Source organism: Hipposideros armiger, unplaced genomic scaffold (genome assembly GCF_001890085.2).
Source record: "Hipposideros armiger isolate ML-2016 unplaced genomic scaffold, ASM189008v1 scaffold_80, whole genome shotgun sequence".
Classification (NCBI taxonomy): Eukaryota; Metazoa; Chordata; class Mammalia; order Chiroptera; family Hipposideridae; genus Hipposideros; species Hipposideros armiger.
In genome coordinates, this window is record NW_017731430.1 from 58,074 (window position 1) to 78,658 (window position 20,585).

Sequence of the window (20,585 nt, forward strand, 5' to 3'; positions counted from 1 at the left end):
CTAAAAGGCCCTATCCCAGTTGGCCAGGGAGCTGAGCCATCATGGTATCAAAATATATCGACCTTGAGTATGCCAACAAGGCAAGAAGAGAAGGCTTTGTTTTTCTCATGCACACGGTAACGGGACATGTGAGATAGATGAGACAATCTCCGCAGGTGGATACAGGCACGAGACACAACAGCCTTGGGTGTGATTTGTGAGCTCATCCTAACAGAATGTCTCAGTGTAGGCACCACACGTAGCGAAACTGCTGTAAGATGGGCACTGTTCCAGGCCTGTGGCCTTGGGGACACTTGTTCCTGGTCTCTGTAGTTGACTGAATCTGGAGGACACAATTCACAAATTCCACAAGCAGTCAAGCACCCCAGTGACACTGGGTGATGAGCTAAGCTGTGCTTCTGAGCAAAGGAAAATTCAGAGGCCCTACCATTGCTGAGTCATGCTGTTCACTCTGCTGGAACATTAGGAAATGTAGGTGAAAAGGCATTAAATGGAAAAAGGGCACGGGCACTTAAGATTTTTCTGTGACTTACAAATGACCTCTAACAACTGAATATTCCTTCCAGGCCACCTCCACTCCTCTGATAACAGTTTGGAAAATCTAGTCTTTTCACCTGCAAGGCAGTGAGGAGGACGGGCCTCCAGGGTTCAACCCCTGGAGTCGGAGTTGATAATGAAATTCCTTTTATTCTCAAAACTCTAACGCAATTCCAGTGGTGGCTCAAACCCCATACTTGAACGTTCTCTCACGTGACAAAATGCAATACCATAGAAACCAAACCCTCACAACAGAGCATGGATGTCTATGCACACATTCATTCGGCTAACTTGCTTTTTATCCCCAAAGGGGAACAGTGCTGGAAAACTTCTTTAACAAGAGCTTTCCATAGTGTCTTTTAAAAACAATCTTTGACATGAATCAATTGAGAGCAGCTCCAAAATAGATCATCTCTCCTTGTACTGGATGGAACTGCTTCACTACTAGAGTTTGGGGAATGAATGGGGAGGGTTTCCTTATGTCTTTTTTTTTTTTTAATGGTCATTAATGCCACATCTATACTGATGATGGATGGCAACCTCAGGTATGGCTGAGTTTCACTTTTCCCCAACCTTCCCTTCTTCCCACTGTGATTTGTGGAATTCTGACTCAGGAGACCCCGTTAGCGAATTTTTGGGTCATGAAAATTTCTAAATATGAGCTAGTAGCTCTGACACATTTTTCTGTTCACTTTCTTAGAATGTTCCTGTACCTTCATCTCTGTTAACCTGTGAAGATGGCAGCTTCTATTTGGATTTGGTCTTTCTGTCTTAAACTTCTGGAAGACAGGTAAACATGCAATGTTTCTGTCTCAGGGTGTTGTCCCTTCAGCCACTGTCCCTGGTCTGCTGACCCCTGCTCGTCAGATTTAGCCAGTACTTGTGGCCAAAATAAGCTTCATGGATGTGTGACCTGTTCAGTCACATGCACAAATTTAGGTCCTAAACTATCCTGTGAATGAACATCAGACTTATTTGTCCAATAACTGACTTGTCATCTTCCCCTTGGATTTCTAATAGGCATCTCAAACTTCATGTGTGCTAAACACAATTAAACCTGAATTTGGTTTAAGGCTCTGCTGTACTGTCTGGAAATTCTTTTTGAACAAGGGGCCCACGTTCTTCTTCATTTTGCACAGGGGCCCATGAAATATGCAGCCAGTCCTGCCTGTGGCATCACCAACAAATTCCCAAGGCACTAAAGCATAGCTACCCTAGGATTATGTGGTAAGACAGAGCACCCACAGAGAGGTGGGGTGAGGGTAGGAATGAAAAACGCAGAGCACCTACTGTGTGCCAGATAATGACCCAGCAGAGCAGGACGGCAGTTCCTGTCCTTGTAGCAGCTCAGCATCACCTGTATTTATTACGTACCAGGGTGTCATGAACAAAAGCAGGAGACAGCTTGCCACTCGGCTAAGACCAATTCTACTTCTCGGCCACAAGCGAGACACCTGGCTTCTCATTCACTGAGAAAATGGAAGCGTCCCCTTGCTCCACTCTCTGTGCTGGGTAAACCCACCTAAGGGGATCTTTCATGCTCAGATGATGTGCTTTCTGTGCTCCCAAGGTCAGCCCCTCATCAGGCACGAGGTCGCAGGCCCCTCTCACCTACACCAGCAGCCAGCGTTCTCCTTCCCCTGGATCAATTGCTGCGATGCACAGAGGCTAGATCCGTTTCTTGCCTAACATATACCCGCAGCTTCCCTCTCGTTTCTGCTTCACTTCTCAGTTACCTTGCGGTACGCAGCAAAACGAACTAGAAGAACTGTGAATATTTGTGCCTAAACTTCCACTCTTCCCATTCTCTTTTGAACCTGCTCCAATCATGCTGTTTTCTCCAGAGCCCCACCCACAAACCCTTTGTCAATGACCACCACTCTGTCAAATCCAATGGTCAAATCTCAAATGCCATTTTCCTCAAACGTTCCCCAGCATTACACACAGCCCATCACTCTTTCCTTCCGCAATGCTTACTTCCGCCTCTGGGAAGCCCCATACTCAACGCTCAGCTGTTTCCCCTTTGCACTGACACTTGCTGGCCTGGTCCACCTATCCAAGCACATACGATTTAAACAGTAATTGTGATGACTCACAAATTTAGGTCCCAAATGATTCTATGAACGAACATCAGACTTATTTACCCAACAGCTGAGTTGCCATCTTCCCCGTGGATTTCTGACAGACATCTCACACTGCACGTGTGCCCAACAAAATCCTGGCTTCTTCAACAACGCCTTCCCTTCCTGCCGTTTTCCCCATGTCAGTAAATGGCAAATGCACTTTTCTAAGCGTTTGGGCCAAAAGCCTTGGTGTCACCCGGGCCCCGTCTTTTCTTACTGCTCACATTCGATCTACTGACAAATCCCAGTAGCTCTCCTTTCGAATCTCTCTGAAATCTGGCCACTTGACCACCTCCACCCCTAGCACCCAGCCAGGCTACCTGTCGCCGGGACCACTGCAATCATCTCCTATGTGATCGCCCAGTACCCCTTCTTGCCCTGAAATAGCTTCTTTTCTGCCCAACAACCAGATTCTTTTTCAGTTTAATGATATCTTGTCACTTTTCTGCTTAAATGCTTCTCACCTCATTCACAATGAAATTCCAAGTCCTCCTCACCCACCTGTGACCTGGCCTGTGCACCTCCATCCCTTCCCCTCTACCCCTACCCCCTCAAATGCTCCAACCACATAGCCTTCTTGTCACTCACTCCACCCACCCAGCAGTCTCACCTCCGGGCCCTGGTAACTGCTGTTCCCTCTCTGGGGATACTCCCCAGATATCAAGGTGACTCTCCTCACCATTTTGGGTGCCTGCTAACATGTCACCCTGCCAGGCCACTCTTCTGAAACAGTTTACTTGCCCTACCTCTACATCATTGCACGCTTCCAGCCACTTCTGACTACCAGATGCACTTTACAATTACTTGTCGTCTGTGCCATCGGTAGGACGTAAGCTCCCTGAGGACAGAGACTTTGCTTTGTTGGTTGCTGAGTCCCCCATGTCTAGAACAGTGCCTGGAACATACCAGAGCCTCAGTAAGTTTTGGTCAGGTGAGCTAAGAACCCGGCATGGGACAGCCCTCGTTCACAGTATACACACGATCACCCATAACTCCCAGGTAAAACTCCAGTTAACCCGTCTCTTCCGGAACGTGAGCTAGGTAAGAACTTCTCAATGAGGCTTCATGTGCATTCAGGGAGGAGCTGACAGAAGAACACAAACACACCTGGCTCCTTAGCTCACATTCTGGGTTCAGGTTACTTCACAGAGTGCAGAACTAGGAGTAGACTTGACTCTTCACAGAAAGAGAAAAGTGGGGCCACGTTAGGGCTGAGAAGCACCGGGGTGGAGAGAACAGGGCCTCCTCTAGGCTTTAGGGCTATTTATACCCCAGGTAAGCGCAACGATGTACTATTGCCCCCCTTCAACAGATGAAAAGGTGAAGTTAATAAAAATGAAGGGCTACCAGCTAGCATGCACCACCGCCAGGACTGAAACCAGGCCTCCTGCTCAGAAGCCACTCACTCCATCTGTCCCATCCTGCCTCACACACCAGGGTGGACTGGGCCAGATTGGACCTCCCTCAGAGAGGATGACACTCCTCTGAGTCGGAAGTCTTGCTTGGCAGTGATAAGGCCAAAGATAGGTGGTGCAGCCTCAGATGGGCACCTGCCAGGGCAGGTCGATGTCCACCTTCTCCTGGAGGTTTGGGGCCAGAGGAAAGGGGCTGCCATGACCAAAGCTTAGCTGCCTGGATTACGGAACCTGCGCGGACTCCAGAAATGTGACCTTGCCTTTCAATGTTTGGGAAGTCACCCACGTGTGTGTGTGCGTGTGTGGGGGGTGGGGGGAGGAGTTGCCAATGTTGGTCCATCTCTACATCCTCCTGACTTACAGGACAGAACATGGAAAACTGAGTAGTTCAAATTACATCCTCGTGGACAGCATAACCTACAAATTCAGACGGCAGGATCTGCATCTATTTCAGAATGAGCCTGGTCACTTGTCACTTACATAAGTACCTAGATATCATCTGAACCTTAGTTTCTTCAGCAGCACAATGGGGACAGCGCCATCGTGAAGATTACGTAAGACAATGCCTGATAAAGTATTTTGTACAAACATGTTAGTGTCGTCATGTGAAATGAATTGTCCAAAAGTCACCTCTCTGCGCTCAGTTATTTTATTAATAAAGATGATCATAAGCCATCTTCTAGCTCAAAAATGCTTTCATCCTTTAGTGAAATGGAAATGTAGTTCAATTCTGTTCTGATGGAATAATATCTTCTCATGAAGCCCATTTCAAAAGGCCTATTTTTTCTAGCCTTGAATCAATATTTCTTCCTTATCCTCTGTCCCTTGGTCATTTGCATCTTTAATTGAGGCTAAATTTCACCTCCTTGGTTAGTTTTTTCTGCAAACACTTTACATAAGAAATCTCTGTTTCTGCATTCTTCCTGGGCACTCTGCTGTCTTCTAGCATAACATTTTAGTTTTTTAATTCGACCTTTATTAAGTTTGGCTGTTCATAGAGTGTAATGCTCCTTGAGAACACAGCATCACCCTCTTGCTTTCTGTGTCCTCACAGAAACCCACAGAACTTCCTAAGTAAGAGATGCTCAATGAACACCTACCAACATGTTGGAGAGCATCATCAAACCTGTTCACCTACGGCAGATGAAACCATGCTTTCTGCCTTGCCTTCAATTAGGGAAGAGGGCAACGCAATTTAATAGCACTATTAAGGAATAAATCTGAAGAGAAATTGTGCTTCCTCAGGAACCTCTATCAAAATCAAAGCTGAGGCAAGGGAGGTAATTAGATGCACAAATATTCAGAAACATGCTTTAGGAAAAATACTACATGAAAAGCTGAAAAAGAAAGCAGCTCTACAAAAAGAAAGTTCTTAGAACGCTTAAAGGGAGGACATGTAAAATGTCATCAGGGATGGAAAGTAAAATAAGCTGAAGTAGAAAGCAATCTCAGTGGTAGAGAAAATGAGTTCTTACGTTTGGGAGGCATTTTACAACAGGCAATGAGCTTTTGTAATACAAATTAGCTGAACTGAAACTAATAGCAAGCCTATTGATTAGGGCAGGCTTGGGATTTTGAGCAGAGAGAAGAAAAGGTAGAGATGTGTGTGCTCTTGGGAGGCTAGACTTATGAGAATCTTGGAAAAGTGTTTTTGCACATATTAACCAAAGTGGCGAGGTTTACAAAATTGTGGTTGCAATGAATTGTGATGCCATTTGCAAAACAAGTGCTTCCTGAGCGTGGAATGGTTGTGGTGAAACCTCTTCTCTGGCCCCTATTCTTGTTAAATAAGGCATTTCCATTCTTAATTTTATTTTCTGAACAATTTATATCCCACCTTTCTCCCCAAAGGGTTTAAGATACCCCATCAAATACATACACGATGACTAGATAGCAATCTTGTAAAAAAAATGAGTACACTAGAAGAAAAACTGAGGTGGTGAAGGTCAGATGAAAGCCAGGGCAGAGAGCGGTCAGCACAGGTCAGCTTTTGCCCAAAGTCCGCACTCAACGCAGGCAAAGTTACCAACAGTTTGGTGACACAGGGGGTGCCTGAGATGAGACAAAGCAAGTTCTGTGCAGAAACACAGGTGTTTCTAGTCCAGAGATGAGATGAAGTGCCTCATATGACTGCCGACTGAGATGTGTGATGAACAGAGCCTCATGGTAACTAGAACGGCAAATTTCACAGCATCCTTCCTTCTAAGGCTGATCACCACTGACTCCATACTCAATAAGCGCAGAGCCCGGGGGTCAGGCATGCTGTTCATTTTCAAGGTAAAACTGAAAATATCTAGGAGAAAAGGGCCGTCATTTATCCTTCTGGCAGCCGACAGATGCAATTTTCTCCTTGAGTTTTAATCAGCAATGAGGTAAGAGGTTATACTAATGGGTCACTTGGAGAGGAGCCATATGGTTGTTGGGTTGAATGGAGACCCATAGCTTTACTGAGGTAGCTATGCTGAGAACAGAAATGACGTTTCATATAAAAATTAAGAACTCTAACCAGGGGAAACCACAGTTCTGAGGGAGGGCCCAGGATACTCCTTAAAAAGCTACTTGGGATCCCATGTAAAGTTATGAAGCAAGGGGCCGTCAAGCCTTCAAAGTTACGTACCACATAGTGTGACCACGATCGTTTTATATTGGGAGATTTTTTTAAGTGGGAGCTACCTGTATTGTGAACAAACAAACAAAACCTCAGCAAGGATTTGAATAAATTATTACATTACGTTATGTTAGATTCACAGTGAAGAGTACCTTACCAAAAAAAGGAGGAGACTTAAAGGAATTTTGATAGCCTTAAGCTATCAGCCATAATAAACCAAAGATGAATAAACTTGTTGACTAGTCTCACAGAGTCAACCAGAAGCCAGAGATTAATGAACAGTAATTGAATTACTTTTAGAGAATTTCTTTGACCTTTTTTTATCTGTACTCCATTATTGTTACTTCCCTTCCACATAATCACTAATTGAGGTCTCCCAGGTAAATTAATTCCTCAGTGAAGGTCTAGTAACTAAATTAATAGAGCTTAATCATCCCTGGAGCATGGCCATTATCCACTCTCCGGTAGACATCCTCATAGAAACTTCCATCATCCTTCTAACACATTTCAATCTCTGGTTTAAATCCTCCCCCAGTCATTCTATGGGAAGGAAATTGGTGGCTACACTTCAGGGGCTTTAGTTTCTGAAATAACCACGATGCACGATACACTACAATATTATCTTCAAGAGCGAGGTCACATTGGCCTCCTGAGGCCAGGGATCTTATGTTTCTTGTCACCTCTATATCCCCAGCACTGCTGACTGCAGGAATGGAAGGGATGAACATCTGAACGACGGGTATGTGTCAGTCACTTTGCTAACCACTTACACATAATTTCATTCTCACATTCGCTCTGTGCACAAGAGTGGCATTACCCACATTTTACAGAAAACTGACACCAAACAGCTAAGTGACCTGCACAGAGTAAATAATAGAAACCAGGTTAGCCTCACTCCAAGTCCCTGGCCACCACTCCAGTTTCTCTCAATTGTACTCTGGGAAAGTGTGGTGCCCAAGAGACGTTCATAGATACTCCCCGTGGGGGTGGGGTGGGCGGGGAGTGGTGTCCACTGTACATTATATTCAATTCCCAGTCAATCTCACTGTACTAAAGCATTAGAAAAGACTTAAAGTAAAGGAGCCCTGATAACTGTAACCCCAACAACTTGTGTCCCTAACTGATCCTACTTTAGGACTCATTAAAGGACATCCATCTCTACCTTTAGGAGACAGCGGTGCTGCCCAGAGCAGCATGGGAAAAGTCACTATATCATACTATCTCCCAAGATTGCCACTCCAGCATGCTATCAAGAAATGCCACTGATGACAATGACAGGCAGTGCTGCTTTGGGAAAATTTAATCTTTCTGGATTCCTTAGTCATAATCGATAAAGTGCAGGTCTTAGGTAAAACAATTCATCAGATCATGTCTCGATTTAAAATTGAAAGCTTCCCTATTGCCCAGTTGCTTCATGCTAAAATTACTCAGGTGGATCTGTAGATATAAAAGAGTTGTCAATTTACAAATCAGCTATGTTCTGAATATTTTTAAGTCAGCTGTTTGAAACTCAGAAGCTGTTTCCTCACAGAAACAATGGATGACATGATGTCCACACCAAACCATGATTATCAAGCCAATCAGTAATCCAGGCAAATATCGTACATGTGCAATGTAAACTATTAGAGCACCACACTTAACCAGTTACATACAAGTGAGAAACAGTCAAGTTTTTCTCAAATAGAAGTACTGAGGAAAACACAATTTTAATTTTGTCAACAGGTACTTGGTGAAGTTTCCGAAGGGGTCATATAACTATTTTAGAAAGCATTAGGTGATCGTACTGGATTAAGATGCTTACTTTCCCTTTAAAATGGATGGCTTCCCTTTTCCTTGATACAAGAATATCATTATCCCTACACTTAGTCATCAGTTATCAGCTCATCAGCTGTGAGCTATGAGTGTAGAAATAAAGAAAAAAGAAAAAAAAAGTTGGCAAGGTAGAGGATGAATTCCTTGATGTGGAAGGTGAGGGGTATGGTAAAGAGATGTTGTGGAAAACTGTTTCCAAAACAAGTCCATGACAGGTAAGTATTAAATAGGATAAAGGGAGAGCAGGGATAGAGCAGATTCAAGAAAGTGGAAGGTAAGAAAGGAAGTGTGCAATTGGTTATTGGATTATGCAAGATATCCACAAACTGACCTTATAATTCAAGGAATAGTTACAGTACAAGATAACCTTAACTATGCTACATACCACTTCTCTATAATTTCACATTTACATTATTTTAGCAGCAAATAGAACTCATTCAAACATTTAACGCATATTTAACTGAATACCTCCTAGTGTATGCCTTTGCTCAGTGCTATGAACGATTAGAGAAAATGAATACCACTGAGCTACCAAATTTCACAACTCTTGTTTACATTTCTATTTTTCTGCTTGTTTGGAAACTTCACACACAGTGGATTCAAACAGCAGCATACTCTCCAGAATAAGGACGCAAGTTTGAAGCCACGTCTGGGAGTTAAAGCCCTGTGCTACCACCGACCTCTCCTTAGCTTCCCCCCCATCTAAAATGGGGATAATGACAGCACTGCCTGTCCCATGGATCTGGGTGAAAACGAGGTAAGCTCATGAATGAACACTGCTTAGAACAATGTCTGGCACATAGGAAGAGCTCAAAAAATATTAGCCACCATTATACTTGTATATAAAATCCACACCAAAAATACTTATTGAATTTTTATCTGTATATTGTTGAGGAAAAAAAGGAGGCTAAAGAATAGCATGTATGGTGTTCCACTTTAAAAAATAATAACAAGTATATATACTTGAATGTGAAAAAAAGTGACAAGGGCAGGATACACACACATACACAGCGGGGATGCCAAAAAAATGTATACAAGTGGACACTTTGGTCAACGTTGCTCAAGCAGTAGTTCGCCGTAGTCAGAAGTGTCTGGACGCTGATGGTAATCACTTTGGGCACCTCTTGTAATTGCAGAAGTCAAACGTGACTGGTATATAACATCTTTTGTTATCGGTATATATTGAGTATTACAATTTTAATAGTTTTTTCCTTTCTTAAAATGTGTATACATTTATTTTGGCACCGTGTGTGTGTGTGTGTGTGTGTGTGTGTGTGTGTGTGTGTCTGTACACACACAGTTTATCCTTGGAAGGATACACAAGAAACTGCTGAAAGAGGCTAGGTACAGAGATGAAGGGAATTTTATTCTTCTCTTTAAACTCTTATGTACTTTTATAATTTGACCCATGCTCATATGTTAGCATCCAGGGAATTAAAAAAAAGTGCCTTAAATTTAAATCGTTTTGGCTCTAAAGCCATTAACTCATTAATTTTTTCTTAAAAGTCTTTCTGAAACTCATCCATTAGACCATCCAATCCCAATTAAGTGAGATGAAGGGATGGCAAACACAGATAACTCGCTCTCTTCCCACCATCTCCAGTTTAAGAATTGAATCAGTAAATGCTGATATCCTCGAACTTAAATGAGGGGACTATTATTACATTGATTTGCGTTGGTGCCATGAGATGCATAATACTTTACAGAAACAATGAATCAATTAGCTACAAAAGAAGATAAAATAATAAAGGTTTAGGAGGGTTAGTAAACTAATTATTAGCTCAATAACATATGCCTTCCTATTTTGATTATTTATAAACAAATCATATGTTATATATACATATAAAAAAGAATCACATATTGGAATCCAAGTGTATTAAGTGGATGCTGTAAGGCATGACTTCTGGCCAACTAACCAAGAAAAATCACTCAAACTCATAATGAGTCCCAAAATGGGTAAATGCTTTTTCTAAATGCTAAAACGCTGACATTTTTACGTCTTAGAAACACAGTTCAAATTCAAATGTAAGAAAACTCATTTTTATTAAATTCCTGACAATATAAAACAAAGAGTGGACTTTATTTCCAAGAATTTTATAATCTCCTTAACACTGTATATGCTCTGAGGGGGGGAAAAAAACCCCCAAAAAACCCAAATGCCATCAAGACAAACCAACCCAACAACCCCAAACAAACATCTGTTTTGCTTTCTCACATCTTAATAGCCTGACTATTTTAGATACAAATATTTGTTTTCCTGACAAATGTTTCCAAAATGTGAGTGAAAATCGTTTCACTTAAATTGTTTATTTTTGAGCTGAACGAACTGCAAACTTCTCCAAGGTCCACAAAGCATCTGTGCAAATGAGCGAGTATGGCCTCAAGATTTTCAAAACTTGCTCCCTCGGCAAAGCTCGGGGCTCAGGGTTCATGCTCCTGAAACCTCTCAGGATCATTTCCACAGTGAACAGACGGAGGCATGTTAGGTAGTATAGATGTGGCCCGAATTCCTTGCATTTATAGGGAAGCCGGCTGGCAGTTTAGTTTTTCATCCTGTCACACTGAATTCCTGTGAGAGCTCAGAGTCCTGCAACTTTGCACAAGAATGTTCCCCTGTTTTTCAGGCGCTTTGCTCTACTTTCGGGTGCCTTGGCAAGGATCAAAGAAGCAGAGGGAACAAATGGTTTCCCATGCGTATTGAATTCCCTCTTATACTGATTTTTCCTCTGTCACTTGAAATCCAATATTGGCAAGATTCCCGTACATCACCTTAACCAGTAAATCGTCTGAGTGCAGTCAGAGCATGAAAAGGTAAATTTCAACATCAAGTGTTTTGTAAGGAATTCAAATGAACGAATCCTTCAAAAATTGAAATTTTGTATGGCATCTGTACTAAAACTCATTTCTAATAAAGGAATAGCTAGCTTTTATTTTACATTAACCGGTTTACTTATTTACTCTGTTCTTTCTCCCTGGTTATTTGTGTTGTTTAAAAAAATAATAAGAATCTTATGGGTTAACAGTCCTTTCATAAAAATTTGGCCTCAAAGTTCTTGATTAACTTTATAATTTATTGAGTGTTTAAGGGCATTGTGCCTAGTTTTCCTCATCTGTAAAATAGGGACAAATAGTACCTACCACATGGGTGTAAGATTGAAAGTCATGTAACATAAAGTCCTAAACACAACTGTATTTTCACTATGTGTTATTATTATGATAGCTGTCATAATTGTTATAAGATGTTCTTAGAGATTTTGGACAAGATATATGTTTTAAAGCCAAGTTATTTATATACAGCATAGTAATTGGGTTACAAAAGAGTCTTCATATTTTGATTATATGTATGTCATATGATAAAAAATACTTAAAAAAGGCTTACAGCATATTTTTACTACATAATTATTATAAGATGTTCTAAGAGATTTTGGAAGAAATATGTTTTCAAGCCAAATTATTTAAATACAGCACAGTAACTGCATCACAAATAAGTGTTCATATTTTGATTATACATACATCATGTGATAAAAAAATATTTCAAAAATGGCTTACAGCATAGAGAATGTGGTCAATAACGTTGCAACAAATATATATAGTGCCAGGTGGGTACTAGACTAGTCGGGGGATCACTGCATACATTATATAAATGTCTAAGCACTATGCTGTACACCTGAAGCTAATATAAAATACTGAATGTCAACTGTAACTGAAAAAGTAAATAATTTTAAAAAATGGCTTAAGTACTCTTTTGAGAAAAGTCCATTAAAAAATTCTTTCATGACAATTACTCTCAAGTGGTTAAGTTATTTTTATCACTTTTTGGAAAAAAATGTATTCAGTTATGTTGGTAATAATATGCTTTAAGAATTTAGGGTTCAGCACAAGGAAATAACATACTCTTTATATGTCAAAGGCTAAGACATGATAACATGTGAGTTTAGATGTTAGAACAAAAGGAAAACATCCTAAAAATGTCTTTTTCTTTATTTTACCTTTATATGTTTTTAAACATAGAAGAAAAGCATTGACTTTGTAAAAAGGAATTGTTTAAAATTTTTTTAATTTAAAAGAAAATTTTCTTTTGAAAATTGGAAAGAAATTTAAAATGTAATCCATCATTTAAAAATTAAAGTAATCATGGATTCCATTTGGATACTCTACAGTCTTAAATTTGAATAAGGAAAAAAAAAAGAGTTGACAGTGACTAAAATTTTCTTTCATAGATAGAATTTGAATGTACCATAGAATACCCTTTTCTCAGAAACTAACATGTTTTCTAATAATACAAAGTCACTTAATTTGAAAGATATGCCACAAATGGTACTTATTGTATACCGTCAAATTTCTAAGATTTTTCTGCAATAAAATGTTTATAAATATATACCTCTTTAAAAGGGAGGGTTTCAATGATAATGAAAATAAAAATATTTTTAACTAAGTGAAAATGAAAAAAAAATCTATCAAAGTTTGTGGGGTACAACAAACACAGAGTGCTTAGAGGAAACTTTATAGCACTGAATGCATATGGTAGAAAAGAAGAAAAATTTAAAATCAATCATCTAAGCTTCAAGTCTTCAAAATCTAGAAATAGAGCAAATGAAAATCAAAAGTAATCAAAAGAAAAAATAAAGCAGAAAAGTCAATAAAACTGAGACTAGAAAATTCAACAGAGAAAAATCAATGAAGCCAAAAGTTAGCTCTTTGACAAGATTAATAAAATTGATAAACCTGTAGCTAGGCAAACTAAGACAAAAAGAGAGAAGATACAAATATCAGTATCAAAATTGAAAGGGGGGCCATCATTAGCAACCCCATAGACATTAAAAGGATAATAAAAAAAAATATTATGAACTCCAGATTAAATTTTATAATCTAGGTTATATGGACCATTCCCTAAAAGACAATCTACTAAAACTCACACAAGGAGAAATTGATAATCTGAATAGACCTAATCTTTTAAAGAAATTGAATCAATAATTAACCTTCCCAAACAGAAAGCATCAGGCATAGATAGGTTCACTGGTGGTTTCTATCAAATATTTAGGGAATCAATAATACTGATTTTCCACAACCTATTCCATAAAACAGATGCGGAAACATTTCCTAAATTAGTCTATGAGGTCTGCATTACCCTAATACCAAAATCAGACAAAGACATTACAAGAAATGAAAACTACAGACCAATTTATCTCATGGACAATATTAGCAAAACAGAATCCAACAATGTATAAGAAGAATTATACACCATGACCAAGTGGGATTTATTCCAGGTATGAAAAGCTGGCTCAATTTTTGAAAATCAATGAATGTAATCCATTATATCAACAGGCAAAAGAAGAAAAAGTGTTAAGATCGTATCAACAGATGCAGGAAAAGCATTTCACAACTCGACACACATTCTCTCAGCAAACTATGATAGGGGTGAGCTTCCTCAAATTGATTTTTAAAAAATCTACAAAGAACCTACAGCTAACATCGTGCTGAATGGTGAGAAACGAGATGTTTTCTTTTAAGATGGGGAAGAAGGCAAGGATGCTTCCTCTCACCACAACTATTCAAAGCTGGAAGTCCTAACTAATGCAACATGACAAAAAAGGAAATGAAAAGTATTTAGCTTGGGAAGGAAGACATGAAACAGTCTTTGTTCACTGTTGGCATGATTGTCTATGTAAAAAAAAAAAAAAGGAATCAACAACAACAATAAAATCCTCCAGGAACTAATAAGTCATTATAGAAACACTGCAGGATACAAGGGTAATATACAGAACTCAACTGCTTTCCTGTGTATTGGTGTATGCAATGAACAACTAGAATTTGGAATGAAAAACACAACACAATTTACATTAGCACCAAAAAAACAGAAATATAAATCTAAAATATAAGTATAAGATTTATATAAGGAAAACTACAAAACTGAGGGGGAAAATAAAAATCTAAATTAATGAAGAGATATTCCATGTACATGGGTAGGAAGATGCAATATTATCAAGGTTCACTATTGTCAGTTCTTCCCAACTTGATCTACAGATTCAGTGCAGTCCCAAACAAAGCCCCAGAGAAGTTACTTGGTGGACATATAATTTGATTCTAAAGTTTATATGGAGAAGCTAAAGACCTACACTAGCCAACACAATACTGAAGAATAAAGTCAGAGGACTGACACTACCCAACTTAAAAGACTTTAACTATAAAGCTATAGTCATCAAGACACTGTGGTACTGACAAAACAACAACAAAAAGGCAAATAGATTAATGCAACAGAATAGGGAGCCCTGTTTAGAAACAGACCCACACAAATATAGTCAACTGATCATTGACAAAGGAGCAAATGCAATTGAATTGCTCCATTGAATAAGGAGCAAAAATAGGCTTTTCAACAAGTGATGCTACAACTGGGCATCCACCTGCAAAAAGTAAATCTAGAGACTGACTTTATACTTTTCACAAAAATTAACTCAAAATGGATCAGAGTCCTAAACGTAAAATGCAAAATTATGAAACCTCGAGATCATAACCGGAAAAAACCTATGGCATGGCAATTAGTTTTTACATATATTGGGTTGTCGGAAAAGTGATGACGTATTTTTTTCTATGTTTTTCATTGCAAAAATGAATCATGACTTTTCCGACAACCCAATAAAAGCAAACGCATGTTTTATGAAAAAAAAAAACACTCATGTTGGACTTAATTCAAATTAAAAACCACTCTGCAAAAGATACTGTTAAGAGGATGAAAAGGCAAGCCACAGACTGGGAGAAAGTATTTGCAAAACACCTATCTGATAAAGGACTTGCATCCAAAATGTACTGAGGACTCTAAAAACTCAACAATAAGAAAACAACCTGATTAAAAAGTGGGCAAAAGGTCTGAAAGGACATCCGCCAAACAAGATATACAGATGGCAAATAAGCATATTAAAAGATACTCATTATATTTCATTAGAGAAACGCAAACTCAAACAACTAGATACCACTTGTGCACCTATCAGACTGGCCAAAATCTGAAACACTGACAACACCAAATGCTCACAAGGATGTGGAGCAACAGGAACTCTCATTCATTGCAGTGGGAACATAAAATGGTATAGCCACTTTGGAGGACCATTTGGCAGTTTCTCATAGAACTAAACATTTTATTACCATGCAATCCAGTGATCATACTCCTAGATATTTACCCAAATGAACTGAAAACTTATGTTCATACAAAAACCTGCACACAAATGTTTACAGTAGTTTTATTTATTAATTGCCAAAATTGGAAGCAACCAAGATGTCCTCCAATTGCAGGGGGGGAGACTGGCATTGCTAGGTGAATGGTAAGCATGATTTTCTTAAATTCCATAGACAAATTAAAATGTTGCTGAATGACCAGGCAAGCCCCATTGTATTCTCAAGGTAGATGGATTTTTTACATATCTCCAGATGATGTAAATTTTATTATAAGATAGTCAAAACATAACTAACAAGCTCATTTTAAAAAACAAATGTAAAGGATTTGAAAGTTGCTAAGAGAGCAGATCTTCCAAGTTCTCATTACAAGAAAAAAAATCTGTAACTACGTGTAGTCATGAATGTTAACTAGAATTATTGTGGTGATCGTTTCACAATATATGTAAATATTGAATTATTATGCTGCATACCTGAAACTAATATACTCTGTCAATTATATCTCAATAAGAATAAACAAAAATGAATGCAAATGCACTGTTTTTAGTTTTTTAAATGAATTAAAAATTTGAGATTAAATTTTCATATTCAAGTTATGTTGTTTTATTATATTACATATGCCTATCTAAAGGAGAATACAGCTTTCAATATATAGTTATAAACATAATTTTTGAGCTTAAGATTCACGAGAAGGTCCATGTTTACAAGTAGTACTGAATAATATCATGGACTTAAAAGATACCTATCCTTCATACAACTTGAAAAATGCACAATATAAAAACAAATGAGTCCTTACATGTTTGCCCTGAAAAAAACCTTACAAAGTTATCTTTATGTGTTCATTATGACATAACAGCTTTATGAACAATACAAAAACAAATATCTTAAAGTATGGAAGAAGGGCTACATGTGTTATGCATTCATCTATATTGCACAATTCCATGAAACTGAAAGTCAGAATCCTGGCCATACATCAGACCAGATAATGCTTAGAGTCTAAGTTTCCGGCATTAAAAAACACTGACTTTAAACGCAATAGACCAGCGGTTCTCAACCTGTGGGTCGCGACCCCTTTGGGGGTCAAACGACCCTTTCACAGGGGTCGCCGGGGACTCGTATGTGGGCGTATCTGCATGTGGGCCTGGAGACGGATAGAGGAGCAGTGTCTCGGTTCCTAGGACCATTGAAAATATGTGTTTTCCGATGGTCTTAGGCGAGCCCTGAAAAGGTTGAGAAACACTGCTATAGACTATTAAAATTAAAAGAGAAAAACGCCTCAAATTATTTCAACAAAAAATGGGTATCATTGTAACTGTTTTTATTTCTATCTCAAAACAAGAACATTAGGCTATACGTAATCAAGAATTCCTTCTAATTTTTTAGTTTAATAAATTTCTGTACTTTATCAACCAAACTTCCTTTTCATCAAGGACAAGTCTATAATTTTATATGTGACTACTAAGGAAGGAAGGGTAACACCAAAAAACTGAGGCGGAATCCACAGACTTACCACAAATGTAAAACAAAACAAAACAAAAAATCCAGACTAAATATTCCTTGAATTTTTAAAGTAATCTACATTTCTTTTACAATGTGGAAACTCACTGAACTTTCCACTTTTAACTATGTGACACAAGAAAGCCTTACCCATTCACATTCATTTAGTGGCAAGTGGTGAATATAAGAAATTTCTGAAATATTTTCTTCCCAGTGAAAATCATTCCAATTCTATAGCCATAAAGATACTGCAATTGAAAAAAGTACCTAAGGGCCAGCCGATTGGCGCGATGGTTAAGAACTGGTTTGGGACGCCAGCGATTGGCGCGATGGTTAAGAACTGGCTTGGGACGCCAGAGGGCCAGGGTTCGGATCCCACATATGAGGGCCAGTGACACTGCCCTCTACAGCTAAGATGCTGAACAACAGCTCAACCTGGAGCTGGGCTGCTATGAGTCGCCGGCAACGGTGTAGGCTGCAGCCCCTGCTGCAGTGGGTTGCCATGGGCTACCGTGTGTAGCCAGCAGCCAGCGTGAGCGGCCAGCAGCCAGTGTGAGCGGCCGTCCAGAAGCCGGCGACTGATGTGCCTCCCCCGGGAAGAGCGCAATGATAGTGCCAACTTGGGCCAGTGAAGGAACGTCCTCCACAACTAGACTGAAGAACAAAACGACAGCAACTTGTCTGTTCCCCTTCCCCCAACTCCCCAGCACTGTCCCCATCCCCCAATTCCCCAATAAAAATCTTTAAAAAAAAAAAAGTACCTAAAACACAAAGCCTTTATTCAAACCAAACCTAAAATAGATCATAAATTCTTAAAATAAAATCATATATACCTTTTGAAAATTATAATTTTGCACGGTTTTCCACATGGCATGGCTTTATGCTCAGTCACCCCTACTTTCACATGGCATCCCTTTTATACATAAAATTCCCTTAGAACAATGTCACATTTCAGAGACAAACTTTTATGATATGACTAAATGGTCTTTTCTAAAACGCTCTAATCAACCTTAATTTCAGAAACATAATTAAGTCCCACCAGTTTGTTTTATACTGTACTCTTCACAACCGAAATGCCATGAGTTCAATAAAATTATTCTGTTGTTCCCTTTTCTCACTGTTATTCCACAGACCCTAAAGAGTTTTTCTACTTCTCCTTTGCATAGCTGTCTTCATTTCCAAACTCCTATTAGTCCTCAAGAGTTTGCACGGGCCAGGGATTCATGTGAAAACACAGGCTCTCCCTTACGTTGGGACAAGCCATTGTGAACTTTCCTCATGATGCCTATATGAAGTTTCTGGAAGTAGGGATGAAAATTCTACAATAACTTCTACAGAAAAGTCAGTATCTTCTATAACAAAGTCTACTTTGAGTGAGATTACACAGATGTGGAATCTAAAACACAGAAGAGACATGCATACTAGGTTCCATGAATACTGTATTTGCACATGTGAAGTGAGTAAAAAATATCTATCAGGCTAGTTTTTTAAAAATAAAGGTAAATGGAATATAAGGATCAAAGATAAAAATGTTTAGAGTTGAGATGTGCAGCAGAAAGAATGAGTATGTGCAGTTAGTTGGATCACAAATTTAGGGATGATGGACTTCCTACTTTGAATAAAACACTAAATTTAAGAGAAAAGGTAGAACACTAAAAACTTAAAGGAGTTTTATTTTGGGTAATCACCTGCTAATCGTTACAAAATAATCCTATAGTCAAAATTAAAATTAGTATCTGTTATATAAAACCTCCCCCCATGATTTAGGATAAACACCTCGAATGAACACTCTATGATCGCTATGCCATAGGAGTAGGTCTTTCTCAATGTCAGACCATTTATTTGAACCTGACTTTCAGCAATAGAGTGGGCTTTGGTTCTAGGAGTAAAGGGCAAAGAAAGAAAACTCTCTGGCTCTTGGAGGAAAATCGCTCATCTCGGAATCCATGAAAGGAGAGATTATGTTTAAGAATGTTAAGACAAGGATGTGAGAAGTATGAGAGAAAGAGCAAAAGAAGCTTAGGGAAGTACCCGTTCAGGAAATGAAGCATCTGGAACAATCTTACGAGTTCCAGAAAGAACTGATAGAGGAGAAGAAGGAGGGAAACTTCCCGAGAAAGGTCCCATCAAGGGTTGTGCAGAAGTGTGGAAAAAGCGCACGCTCAGGCATATAGTTAGGAAATCCACAGTGGGCTCTGAGTGGGAAAGGGTCTGCAGGGGTCTCGCCATTTGTCACGACCAACTGTTTTTGATGCCATTTGATTTTTGAAAACACATTAGCCATTTAATGATGATACACATTAAAGGCAAGGTGACGTCACTTATTTTCATGGTCAAGATGTCAGCAAGTTGTAATTATAGCTAAGAATGAAAGCCAAATACTTAGAATCATGCATCTCAAAAGCTGTATCTACCTTGAAAACTGTATACATGAATAACTAAATACAACCTCTATTTCATGTGCATTTGAAGTTTACACACTTTATACTAACAATTTTAAACAAATAAAGTCAACGCCACGATCACGCTGCTTGACTTATAGGTAGGCCTTGTGCAGATCTGCCCAAACTGTGCAACCGCTGCATCAACTTACGACCGTAGAAAAATGCCTTTAAACCACCAGGAATACAGCCTGCAGGCCTAATAAAATGCACGTCATTACCTGCCGCGGGATCTGTAACGGCTTGGCTGGTGACGCCAGATGGTGGTTCCTGGAGCTGGTAGGTGGCATTCGTGGAAGGTGTGGCTGGGCTGGTGCTGCTGCTCGTCATGTAATGGGCTGGATATGGTGAGCTGTTGTAATACTGTGTGTACTGACCCTGGCCGAAGCTGGGGTAAGATGGATAGTCCTGCCAATCGAACCACACGAGAATCGGCGGTCAGAACACAGCTGCTGAGTTCTTACTCTTCAAAGTATAGCGACAAATACATTTGTGTGTCTGTGTGTCTTCTGAATTTATATAGAAACACACAAGCACACGTTTCCCGAAGTGCTCAGACTTGCAAACAAATGTTATGTAAGCTCTGATACACTTTTTCTATTTCTTTCATGCCATGCTACATGACTCGGGAAAATTAAACCAATCTGAAAATCAGACAACTCACCATGTAAGACTGCCACAGAAATTTTTAAAAGAAAGAAAGGAAAAAAAAGCCACCCAAAACCATTAAAAGGCTTAGGAAAGCTCTCACTTCTAGTGAACTAGAAGCAGCTCTTTTTTATGTGAGAAAATCATCGGTTGCATTTTTTACATTTCAGAAGTTAAATTGGCTTTTAAAATTACCTGCTGTGAACTGTTAAATCCGGAGGAATTTGTGAGCGAATTATTTCCTGTATATAATCCTGATGATGTTGTAAAACTGCTACCTAAAACAAAATGAAAAGAAATACGGTTGACTAAGCTATGTAGAATAATGTACTTATAGGAA

General features: G+C 39.2%; 1 protein-coding gene across 1 annotated transcript in view; it reads right to left on the bottom strand.

Annotated features, from left to right (window-relative positions):
• Positions 1–20,585, bottom strand: part of LOC109383290 (eyes absent homolog 1-like) — a gene marked incomplete at its 3' end in the record, with an annotated part of 255,798 nt that overhangs the window by 31,106 nt on the left and 204,107 nt on the right. The window contains exons 9-10 of the mRNA XM_019643588.1: positions 20,441–20,523; positions 19,819–20,005 (exon numbers count right to left, since the gene is read on the bottom strand). Coding sequence (XP_019499133.1) covers positions 19,819–20,005; positions 20,441–20,523 — 270 coding nt within the window. The remainder of the gene's footprint in view (positions 1–19,818; positions 20,006–20,440; positions 20,524–20,585) is intronic.